Here is a 13,395-nt window from a genome sequence, read left to right as displayed (position 1 = left end):
TGGGACTTTAGCTGCTCTACCAGAAATCATCATTGAAAATGACAAATTGGGCAGGGGAGCAGCTCACAGGCAGTTTTGCACTGACAAATTCTTAATTGCTAAAAACACATTCTACCTGGAGTACAAGGCAGTTAAAATTATTTTTATGCTACGAACTCTCATGGTCTYGTTTGGACGGACGCCCCTCTGYGGATACGTGATGGTAAACAACTTTCCCTGAAGCCTGTGTGGCTACCAAGAGTCAYCAGACAAAGGGGAATTTTTACAGGTCAACTCTCATCTAATTAGTTTAATCACTTAAATTAATATGGTCTTAGAAATRCACAGATATACCGCACCCTACTCTCCGACTCATCTGTTCAGGAACCAGCAATTACATGAGTATACTGTTCATGTTTTAAACACTACAACTCAAAAATGTAGAGACTGTGATCCGAATCTGAAGTATCACTATAAACAAAGTAGCTAAGGAAACAGTGACTGATCCAAGATCTGTGTTATCTTGTGAAAATATGTAACAAGGAAGTAAAAAATTGAAACCGGTAGGTTTAATGAAGGGTGTTTGAATGCATTTTRGGTATTGTAAAAGTAGTATTAGAAGACCCAAATACTTGATAATTCTTTGGTCTTTGTTTTTACTTGAGCAAGATTTTAGCCTTCACATTAATGACACGATACCACATTCCAGTTTCAGTTTGTCCCTGATGGCTTTTCCAGATATGCAAAGACCATTGCAGCTGTTTTAACCTCTATGTTCTATGAAATTGGAGGTCCTTGAAAATGCTTCACTAAGCCATARCACACATTTTTTTTTAAGCAAAACTGCTCACTAGAATGGCTTAGTTTCCAAATACTTTTTCAATGATTGAACTCAATTAGAATAGCAAATTTTAAAACAGAAATTGCTAGTCTAATAATCCAAATGTACAAGGCAACAATTTAACACAATAATTTAAATTTTAACAATGAAAGCCATTGATGGCTTCTTCCAAGTGTTTCCTATTGGTTTTCTGTTTAATGAATCACAGCACAAAAATACTTAATACATGCATTTTGGGGAACCTTGTCAGTGACACTCCCACAAGGATAACCACAGGCCATGTTTGAAAGAAATATTTATTTTTCTTCCCCCCGCCCCTTCTTAACCTTTTTTTTTTGTTGCTTATCAGAAATGTTTCTATTCCAGTATGCCCAATACAAAACTACCTAGAAGAAATGTTGAAACTAACCATTAGAATGACATCTTCAGTTAAACAAAATATAGGTCCAGAACTGTATGTTTAGCACCCTTATTTTTGCCATGAACATCCAGTGACTTTATGATCCTATCATGGGGTACCAAAAAGTGTTGAATGATACTAACAGAGAGGCTTTCAATAGCCCCATAATAGCCAGAAATTGCCAATGGACTATGGAAAGAAAATAACTATAAGAAGGGGCACGCAGATGAACAGAGAATAGTGAGCAGCTCTGTATACACAGATGGCTCATTCTGACACACTATACAGGTCAAATATGGAGAAAAAAGGGGAAAAAAACCATAAAAATTTCCAGGAATGTACTGGATTTTTTAAAATTCTGTCCTGACTTCCCTCCCCATTAATTCAGAGCACTCAAAAGTACTAGCTGTCCTCCTGAGAATTTAACCCAAACCAAATCTCCGAGCAATGCAGACTTTGTTATAAAATCTCATACTTCCAATATCCCTTAATTAAATAGCTACCACAGTGTTTGGACAAACATGAAAGCTGATCTGTAAGGAACACCGCTTGCACAAAATACTACCCTGTGCTGTGGTCACCTCTATTTAGGTCACAGACTCCAGTGGCAGTCCGTAGCTGTCCACACTGCCATTTTGTTCCCAACTCTTCAGAGATAATTCTTTTCTATGATTTCCTAGGGGAATTTGTTCCTCATACAAAATGTAATTCTTACAGGCTGCCAGKACAGGGCTATACAGTAATTTATACACAATCAAAACATATAAAAGTCTTTTCCTCATAGATAGCCAAAGAACGTCTTAAAGATACTATCAAACACTTTTATTGCACTTCTAGGTTAAGATGACATAATTACTGAAGCCTTAGTAATCCTGATGTGAAGAAAAAAAAGTAATAGGCAAGTGTAGGATCAATTTAGGTAAAGAAACAAGTTTTTTTGTTGAACCTAAGCATTTATTTTCTAAAATACAATCTCAGTATTATTTTTTTTTGTCTCTAAGCAGCGTCTATTCTTCAGTTGAAGCAACAGACAAGACAGCATCAAGTCACGTTTGCCAAATACTAAATTAATTTAAATCATTACTGCATTACAACGAGATGAAGCAATTTTCAAGCACAAAAAAAAMCAGGAACCTCCGTTATCAGGTTACTCATTTAACTGTCTCAAATATTTTAGAAATGTAAAATCCAATTTCCACATCAACAAAAAAAAGSCTTAAATAATGTATTGCTGCCCTTAAAAATACAGTTTTGAAATAGTGGTCACTCATTAAAGCTGCTGTAAATATCAGAGAAATAGAAAATAATTTCTAGAATTTACTAAGTTATAGCAGTAATAGATTTCTGAATATATGATACAACCACAAACTTACACTATTTTCAATTCAAGCAAGAAATTTGAACTAGCACCGTATAAGCACACTGCTCTGACAACTGTTGAAAAGAAGTTTAGAAGGAGCTAAGGTAAATCTTAGTACATTGACTTATAATTTTACATCATAAACTGAATCTGGCAATGAATTATTCACAGGGTATGGACTTTACAGATCTCTGCTAAGAAAACACAAGCTTTTTTAATATTAGACATAAGCTACTTCAATAAAAACAATATATCCTTACCATAATTAAAACTGATTTTTTATTTAGGAGTCCATGCTCCTTTAAATAGTTACAGACTTACAAAATGCAAAGCTCCTGTAACCTAATCTATGTTTTCCTCAAATCCCCACAAGTCCATTTACTTAAAAACACCACACTCCTGGCYGGGTGCCTGGCGTACCAAACCTGTCCCGTCGTGCATATTTTTATCCATGTTACTAAATTAGGAAAGCAGAGTGGACTAAGGTTATGCCAGCTCTGAAAAAAAAGAACAGGGTCTGCATCAGTCTAAGCCTTAGCTTTTAAAGCCATAACCACTGCATTTAAAATAAAGAAAAAAAAGAACTTCAATGTTAAAGTATCAAAGAAACTGATCCACACTGACGACAGTAATTAAAAAAAGTAAGGATATATAGGAGAAAAAAAACAATTTTTTTCCCATAGCTTGGAGGTTCTAAATCAAATAAATAAATAAAATGCTGCATATTTTAATACCAAAGTCTAAAATAAGAATAGGATTCTGTATACTGTACCTTTTAAAAGTGGAAATCTACTGAAAAGGGAGGTAGGGAAAGGCATATAAACACAACTTTGTAATTAAGATTTACTGAAATACCTTATATTGAGCTCTATTCAGGACTACTAAGTCAGGTATTCAAGAAGTCTTTACCAGTGGAATTCTGGTATGAATAGTAAATACATATATTGTACTTTATGGCAACTTTAAAAAGCAGAGGGAATAAATATGCAGTTTTCAAGTCTTAAATCTTCTCTTGCCCCAATTAGCAAAGCAAACTGCCTTAGCAAGGCAAAGCAAAACAGCCTTAGCAGTAATCAATTAACATTTCCAAGATTGCTTTATAAATAGGCAAAGCAGTGATCAACAATTATAGTTTGATTTATAATTTTAATGAAGATTGATTCCTTCTTGTCTGTTACCAGTGAAAGAAGTTATCCATGAAAGAAGAAATAAATTTATGTAAAATTATATATATTACTTGATATAAAAGTAAAATTACATTTTTTAAATTAATCTTCACAAACTCTTCCAGCCTTCTGCAAATCTAAGCGCCTTCAATAAAAATACAAGCCTCCCTGATCTGACTACTATTAATTGCCTACTAAGTGGGATGGCTATTAATTACAGAAAGATAATTAATAATTTCCTAATAACGAGTAGAAAGATTCAGTCCTCCCCACTATTAAACATGCAGAACCTCAAAAAGGTGTGGTCTGAGCAAATGGAATGGGAACACCCAAGTTCTCTTTCTGGCTAACACTGACTCCTGCTGTGGCCTGGAGCAAATCACTTCTGCTAAAAACACTTTTTTTCCCCCATCTGTAAAATGAGGATAACACTCCCTTATCAGCATCACAGGATCTTTGTCAAATGCTTTGAAGATGAAGTTTTATAAGTCTGCAGATGTATTCTAATAAGGCTTAAACTGATTTTAGTCTTTAAAAAAAAAAAAAAAAGGGCCCTAAAAAGAGATTTAAACAGAAACAAAGTAAGAGTTCCTCTAAGAACCTACTGTGCTATCAACCTCCCCTAAATATTATGGCAGCACACACTTCAAAAATACCAAAAGCAGATGAATAATTTTTCCTTGGCTTTCAACCCAAAAGCAGCAAAACGGCAATAAGCGACTGCAATGAAGAAAAGAGACACAACAGAACCGTCAAACTGCAATGGAACCCACATTTTCCCTTATACAGGACAGAAAAGGCATTTGCTAAACTTGCCTTTGACTCCTGCAAAGAGATCTGCCCCTCTCTTCAGCAACAGCAGCTGCTGTGGTCACGTCTCTCTGGTCAACTGCAATTTCAGTTTACATATCAAAGAAAGAGCATCATACAGGCAATTAYATAATACCAAACTTCTACACATATAATTCATCTCCAATTAATGCATCCAACTCTTAGTTTTTAGATTTCCCGGACAACAAACACAAAGGGAAACTTGGTCTAGCCCATGGAAAGACAACTGCTGATATTTTTTTTTTCCGTCCTTAATGGAAGCTTTGCCAAGAGATGGGCTGGGATTATAAACCATACCCTATTCTCTGCTTAATTACTTAGCTTTCGCTCTTAACTTGGCAAAACATTAAGCTTTTCATTTTAGTAAATCTATAATTAACTTCAACATGTGCTGAGTAAACATAACCTCATTTTTAATTAAATCTTAGAACAAGATGCTACAACTTGCCATCCTAAGAAGTATGTGTATCAAGTAACATGCAATAAAACCTCGAATCTTTGTCTAGCAGAAAGCTTAAGTCCAACTCTGAATATCTTCCTTTTAAGTTGTCCAAAAGAGCATTCACTAATTTCAAGATAGAGATACAAACCTTGAAGAACTACCAGTTCATATCAAAAGATTTTGAGAATAAAGTCAACATCAAGCCTAAATAACACAATAAAAATAGAGAAACTTGGCTTTGGGGCTCCTGAAAAGTTATTTTTTCAGTACATTCTTTTGCAATAATTTCCATATAAATTATTTTTATTTTCTAAGTAGGAGTTGACGTATCACATATATATTACAAATACCAGAAATCAAAAGGAAGTTGCTAATTAGTCATTTATAAGACAGAAGATTCCAAAAATTTACTTGTGGAAAGACATTTGAACACTACTAAGACAATTCTGAATTAAACATCAACATTCTGACTTAAGAAAAATATCTGTAAAAATAAATATAATATATACCTGTAAAAATGTAACATCAGCTCTGTTATTCAAGTTTCTACATGAACTACAGTCATGATATGAAATAATCATCTTTCCTAATTGCTGCAAATGTAAGATTTTTTWAAAAAATGATATCTGGCGTTACACATTTCCCAACGGCCCTAAAGAATTTAGAGGATTAAGTGACACAGTTAAACAGTAGAAGGCTTCAGAGTTTACTTGATATTCAAGAATTCCGTGAAGCAGAGCCAAACAAAAGAACCAATACGTTGTTAAAATACAGCAGSTACAAGATTTACAACTTAGAGATGAAAAAAAAGTTGTGAATTTTAATGAAAAAAAGGGYTCAAGAGAACTTTACAAATATTAAGCCTCATACAATATTTATTTCTTTTCACTGCTCCACAACTCCCGGAAAGAGTGTTCATAGAGTTTTTCAGTTAATAATTTTGATTGCAACAGAATGTAGACACTGATAACTTCCATTAGGCAGAAGTCTTACTATTCTTACCCATAATATATTCAAAATATGACTTCAAAGGAATTGTAAAGTATTTTATTCCAGACATTTTATATTACGGCTCAGTTGTGACATGCTTATTTTGAACAATATTTTCCTACAAGCTCTCAAAACTTTTAGTCTAGTCCTTTTTCAACATCTCTTGTGACGTTTTAAAGATGCATAAAGAAAACCACATCGTTTCAGTGCTAACGTGCAATTAAACAAGGTACCTTGAGGCCAAAGTACGTGATCTTATCAACGGGTGACACTGATTGGGTAGTGTTTGCTAAGCACAAAGGTAGGATTATTATTTAMACTGCAGCAGTGCCACAGCAGAGCAAGTGCCCGCTAATCTCCAAGGAACACTATCTTCATGCCTCACCACCCAATTTCTTCAGGAAACTAAACGTTTGTGCATTGCTGCTGTTTGCATGTATTCTCATTACTCTCTCCGCTCTGCTCCCCCAAACTAACTTTTTATACAAGTTGGCCCAACCTGAGAAGAAGAGAGAGAGCATGTTATCTAGTACTCACATGTTTTATGAATTAAGGGATATATGAGAGACATTACACTAAAATTTTGATGCCCAAGACATTAAAGGAAAACCACAACACAGGCTCAAGCTTTGTAAAAGGCTGAAGAATACCTACAGTTAGATTCAAGATTTAAATTTTTTAAATCATTAAGTATATGTCAATTGTGGTAAAACAAATTTGCTAGGTTACTCTAAGATGAGTCTTAAAATACTAATACCAAATGTAAAAAGCACAACTGTGCAGCAAAATATTAAAAATAGGTAATGAATCAACATATGTTATTTGCATCATTTATTTCAGTTCTGAATCAATTACAATTAAAAGCAGCTAWATTTTTTGTTTGTTTGTTTTGTTTTATTGGTTCATTAAAGATATTACTCAGAGGTTATTCTTCTTCTCGATCTCCATGTAGCTACAACAGAAACTGGAGGGACTTAGAAAACCTGGCAATGGGAAGGGACAAARAGGAGGAACAACAGGTCAACAGCACTTGAAATAAGCATCTTAGCCATGACATCACTGTGCTGCAGGTTGGCCTAACTGGTTACACAAGGTGAATGATGATCAGCTTTTCTTAACTGGATCCTCTACTGTGCCATACAGCTCACTGTCCATTTGTGTTATCTGTGTAGAAGTTGCAGGTAAAACAAAGGTAATGATTTTTGAAAAGCTGCCTTCAGAAGTGACCATCACCTATACCCAAACTCATCACGTTATTTATTCATTACACACAAGCTATATCTGCAGAAGCTAAGCTACACCTTTAATGCTCACTTAACATTTTATGAATTACTAAGAGAAATGAAGAGGTGTCTTTCCTTAAAAAYGCACTGCGATGCAGTACCCATCATGAAGAAAGAAGCTCACAATGACACCTAGTAATGTAGCACAGGGTAATTACATCTCTGACTGCCTCCTTCTATTAACCTTGCCAGTTTTCCTGACAGAATGCTACTTAACACCTTACGAAGATTGACACTATCAGTGTCACTGAAATAAAAGTATTTCCAATGAGGTAACAAAACTTGTTGTTTTCCTTTTTTTTTAGTTCATGAAATGTATTTTTATACCTCAGCATTTTGTTACAAAGAGATTGTCAAAATCTCCCCAAAGAAAAAAACAACAAATTATTAAAACATCCTTGAAGTGCTAGGTTAAGGAAACRGACAATGCAGTATTTGAGCTGAGCAAACTCTCCAGCACAAGTGAAAGATTAATCTTACTTGGACTGATAATAAACAAGCTGCACGATGCCTGTTTGTGATGGTAGTGACAGCACCTGAATAGACAGGATTAGTAATGATATCAATAATGGTATTTTTATATATATATATAAAATGCTGTACTCTGCGAGCCACACAGACAGATTGGACACCAGTGGATTCTTTGATTTAAAAGTAGGCTACAGTGGAACCACTTCCAAACATGCATTTAGAGTTCTGTGTGCCTGAAAATTTCACTTATGCAAGATGCTTTAGTACCAAGTTGTCTTCAGGAGAAAATAAATGCAGCTTGCCTACACAGCTAATACCAGTTCCTAATCAAATGTGGTAGACTCACAATCAACTCTTCAGTAATGTAAATTATCCTTTTGAAAGTAGTCTTTTTTGGAACCTTTTTAAGTTAATGTGTGAAGTTTTGCAAAAAAAATGTGTCACTTTTTCTTTGAACAAATCTTTCTTTCATGAAACAGCACCATAAGGTAAATTATCTTTGAGGAACATAAAGCACACTCAAGTCACTCCTTTCTTTTGAATATAGGACATCTGAAAATTGATGGAAATTTTACTGGCCTTAGGTCGTAATGTTYAACAGGTTTATCTAATTTCATTCCACAGGATTTACATCGTCATATAATTCTTTTTTTTTTTTTCTTTCTAATCATAATCACTCTTTGAATTGTTCTACAAAGCTTATTACGCCCAGGAAAGTACAAGGAAAGGACAGCTCCATTTCTGCACTGAGAACTTGAACATAAAATAACTACAAAATATTTCTTAAGAATACACAATGTGAATTCATAAACGTATGAAGGTCAGATTGTGAATTTATTTAAAATTAGAGCCAAAAGCTAATCCTGTTAGATTTAGTCCACTATTTTTGAACTGCTGATCTTACATTTTTATCATGTGCAGATCAGAAAACAAAAACACCCAGAGCAAGATTTAAACAACAATCATTATGATCATCTCCATCTCATCTGGAGAAGAAATGAAAATGAAAAAGAGAATCAGCAYTTTTGCTTATCAAAAAACCCCTGAATTTTTCACATTTACTTTGATTTTATTATTAATTGTATTTTTAATAATAAAATAGCATGACCAACATTTGTTATCTGATGCCACAGTGAGGTTGAATGCCACTAGCAAACCTACTGGATATGTCTTTTTTTTTAATACAAACATGGAGTTATTGTGCTAAAAGATGGAGAGGGAAGACTGGAATCGACTACATTTTCTAAAATTAGAACAAACATTATCTTATCTATATGACATTTGTCATTAGCATTTTGTGTTTTCCCTAAGTTGTTTGACTTTTCTTGATAAAATAGCAAAAACTGTTAAATAGATGCACTTTTTTCCTTCAGAAGCATTTTTCCGAACTTTACCTCAAGTCAATACAGCATGGCTTACTATTTTTTTAAATATACAGTATATTTAGCACAAAATACTATATTGGTAATCCTCGATTCATCTTTAAAGGCAAGCTTTACTGCAAGAATAGAAAAAAAACTAGAGCAGAGCAGTGTGCAAATTAAATTCAAATGGGATTGGTCATTGTTGCAGTCCTCACAGATTTGTACTTACCTGCAGGTAAGTATTTCAGCTGGTTGTTAGCCAAACGAAGATGACGTAAAGATCTCAGGCGGCCAATCTCCGGGCACACGATTTCGAGGGCATTATCACTTAGATCCAGAAACTGCAGTTTAACGAGGGAGCCAATGGCTTGTGAGAGAACAGATTAAAACATGAATGTGACCCAAGAGTAAAGTTAAAATCTTAATAGGACTAGGAGAGGATAAAAAGCCACAAGGTCCAACACCAACATCCGAGCAGATTGTGACGTACTGAAGTCTGTCTCATAACTGAATGTCAGAGTTTACAGACATGCTTATCTACCTAACAAATAGTATTGCTGGCAATGAGATGGAAAGGAGAAAAGAGAAAAAAACAGAAATACACAGGATACTCCCCTATTTTCCTCAGAGTTCTGCTCTGAAATYGTTTTAATTCCTTTGTTCAGAACCTTTCCAAACAATATATATTCAGACACAGCTTAAAATGCTTTTCTGATGTTGAATACAACTCTACAATTACAGCAAGGAACAGAAGCTAGGACAAGTTTTTGATGCTTCAGGGTTAAAATATTTCATGAACAAAAGCAGAAGACTATTCTAGGTGGTTAAAGTCTCAAAGCAGAAGACACTCTAGTTTTGTTTATGCAGACGAGTGCCATTTACGGCTTTCCACTTTCTGCAATTAGAATTGAAGCAAAGAGCATTAAGGTACATTTGTGAACTCATTAAAATAATTTAACATACCATAAACAAGGATATTACTGATTAAGGGCTACACAGATATATTTTATATGATAATCTAAAATTATTGTTTTTTCTAAATCTAAAATTATATGTTTTTTTAATGAGAAGAAACAAAGGAAAAATATGCCTCTTCAAAGAAAAATGAATATTTTATGATTCCTGTCACTTATTGTGAGCTTGCAGGTTACTTACCTTCAGGTACAACAACTATGTTATTTGAATGAAGGTACCTGGGGGAGGAGAAAAGAGCAGAGGATACCACCTGTTACCCTCAAGGACTTGTGCTACATCATCAGTTTGCAAAAATATCCAATTTCAGATTGAAAGAGAAGAGCACCCTCAAAGCTATTCCTCTCCACAACCACAAGAGCTGTGGAAACTGTACTAACTGGCAACAGACAGGCACTTAAGTTTCACTTAGCCCATGATTATCGTAAAAGAATGGTATACAGTTACAGAAACAAAACATTTACAGTTACAACAACAATGGGCTTCAGTTTTGAGGCACAAGAAGACAACAAGGTAAAAGAATAAGAGAAAAAGAATAACCAAAACAAAATGTGTTTTAATCTTACGTAGTTATTATTATTATTATCACACTATGGTAACAAAACCCTCCAAACAAGTTAGGTTAGGAATGAATAGCTTTCTCCGTAGATAAAATATTGTCATGTCTTAACTGACTGCAGGGACAAAAAGCACATGATCCACTCACCGTAACTGGATTATTTTAAAGCACATTTTGGAAAGGAAAATCCAGTCACGTACAAAATCATCAGTAASTACTGATGGGGAACTGATCTTTCACTAAGACTATTCAGCACCCTCTAGTGGGGCACACTGAGCAGCAGTGTTGACATAAAAAAAGATCTCACACAGCTTTCATGACCAAAATTGAAGAATTGGTTCCTGTTATTCGTTTATTTGGAACAATGACTAATATTGACATCCATTTGTAAAAAAAAACACTTTAAAAAAGTGCCAAACACACAGTTGTTTAAGTACACACTGAAATATCTTTTCCAGATCCAATCTACTTAACTAGTATTTCCAAAAGCATGAAACTTTTAGGGGAGATGCAGGCAAAACAAATAAAAGAACACTTCCATGACTTATAACTACGGTGATATTATTTTCCTTTATCGCTATTTCCTGATGACAACCCATGGCAGATCATCCAATACTACCTATATCAAGTATGAGAATATTGTAGTGCTTCACAGCATATCCAGATTCTCAATATTCAAGCATAATGAGACACAGTCGTCTTTCAAGCGAGAGACTGCAGCGACCTACAAAACAGTCCAATTATCTTGTGATTGCTTATATCAGAAAGATGCAGTTTCAAGGGTCAAATTAAGATTACAAGATCAGACAATTGCRCTACTCAGATATATATCTCCTTGTCTGGAATATTTTATAAACGAATGATCCATTTTTATTCAACTAAAACAGTGTTAAAAAAAAAAAGTCCTACTATAAAGGCAAACAAGAGCCTTAAAAGAAAAAATAGAAGAGAAAACCACTGACTCACGAGTCTACAACTCAAAATTAACTGCCAAAACAATACAYGTGACCCCATTCTTTGGGCAAGATTGGATAAACAACCTTAAATGGTTACTACTCCTGCTTGCTAATTCCTGCTCCTGTTTGACAATCTCTGACTTGATTCCAAAAAATTACTATTACAATCAGCAAGACTGAAATCATACTGCTAGTTGCCAAGGTAAAAAGCAAACAGCAATGGGCTGCAAGCAGTAACTAGTTACTCTGGCTCTGCTGCATCCATCTGACCACATTGTTGGGAGGTTCCACTGACAACAGGACAGGGTGATCAGTGTGACAACACCACACACAGGACTTGAAAGTTCTTTTTCCTAAGCAGTATATGCACTTGTAAAGCAGCTGTTATACAATAAATGAAGAATAAAACAAAATAGACACTGAAAGTCTGAATGTACATCCTTTAAAAAGGAAACACACACACAAAGAAACAAAAAAGACAAGGATGACCCTTCTTCACCCTCCAAGAAAATCCTTCACTCTTAAGAAGTGTGTGTATGTGTGTGTATATATATATTTATATATGCAAACAATACATTCTTCAATTATTTTAAGGCAAGACGTATAAGCGCAATTAAAATATATTAGAACTCCAACACAAACTCACAATTCCACGAGGTTTGGAAGCTTCTGTGCAAGGTTTTCTGGCTGAAAGAAGAGTTAGAGATTTTTTAGGTTTAAAAATAAAAAGCAGACGCATTGTATTCTGTATCCAACTCATTTTAATAATCATACTAAAACATTAACTGCTAGAAACAAAAAACTGCCACAAGAAAACTGTACCCAAGGCCCCACTTGCAAATTCCCACACACTCTCCATCTGTGCAATCTGGGATATAACGAATGTAAGCAATTCACTACTGAAACTGAACTACGGCCCAGAAATGGCATTACTATGTCCTCAAGTAAATGGTAGTCAGTCTTTTGAGGCTGAAAATATGGACTAACAGGGCCTTACTTTTGAAAATATATTAAAATAATAGAGTTGGCAAAAACAGAGAGACTGCTAAGAAGCTCCTGAGAGACTTAAGGTAGAAAGAACATGAAGTATTCAAGATATCTAAGTACATAACTTGTTTTATTTTGTATCGCTAGTAAACTGGGAAATGACCTGGAATATTTGTGTAGCTTAGTCAATTACCACCAAACCACAAGCATTGAATCCATGAAATTAGATTTCCTTATTTACATATTAATATGAACATCATTTTCTGTCTCTTAACTGATTCTTGGCTAGCATTTTTAACCATGAACAAATACCACAAAACTGGCTTGAGGAATGCCAAACATCATGTTGATAATCATACTGGAAGTTTTACAAGGTTATGTTTCATTACTTACTTTAAAGAGGGACTTCTAGAGTAAACCATATCTATTTCTTAACTGTTTACAATATACATATCAGACCCACATAACAAGAAAAGCAGCTCAATAACACGGTCAACTTTCCATTAAAAATTTAGCATTTTCTACTATCAGTTAAGATACATTTTCACTTAAAACACATAACTTTGTGGTTATAGATTTATTGTGGAGAAATGTGCTAGCCTGAAAAAGTAATATATTACTCGTATGTAACAAAGATTCCACATCCTAGATCTGAATACCAAAAAAAAAAAAAATCTTTTAAACTAGGGAGTAGCAAATAGCAAATGATGACCTCGTAAAAAAGTGAACCAGTTGATGTCAATTTTCAGGAAACAAGCTATATCTGAGCAGGTGTTGCCACCTACTGGCAGGCT

The 13,395-nt window shown here is 34.5% G+C and overlaps 1 protein-coding gene across 1 annotated transcript in view; it reads right to left on the bottom strand.

Annotated features, from left to right (window-relative positions):
• LRRC28 (leucine rich repeat containing 28) overlaps positions 1 to 13,395 on the bottom strand; it is a 50,742-nt gene that overhangs the window by 32,793 nt on the left and 4,554 nt on the right. The window contains exons 3-5 of the mRNA XM_026040501.1: positions 12,261 to 12,301; positions 10,283 to 10,320; positions 9,357 to 9,494 (exon numbers count right to left, since the gene is read on the bottom strand). Of these exons, the coding sequence (XP_025896286.1) occupies positions 9,357 to 9,494; positions 10,283 to 10,320; positions 12,261 to 12,301 (217 nt within the window). The remainder of the gene's footprint in view (positions 1 to 9,356; positions 9,495 to 10,282; positions 10,321 to 12,260; positions 12,302 to 13,395) is intronic.

This window comes from Nothoprocta perdicaria, unplaced genomic scaffold (assembly GCF_003342845.1).
Source record: "Nothoprocta perdicaria isolate Ctin4 unplaced genomic scaffold, notPer1 scaffold_26, whole genome shotgun sequence".
Classification (NCBI taxonomy): Eukaryota; Metazoa; Chordata; class Aves; order Tinamiformes; family Tinamidae; genus Nothoprocta; species Nothoprocta perdicaria.
This window is presented reverse-complemented; position numbering and strand designations above follow the sequence as displayed.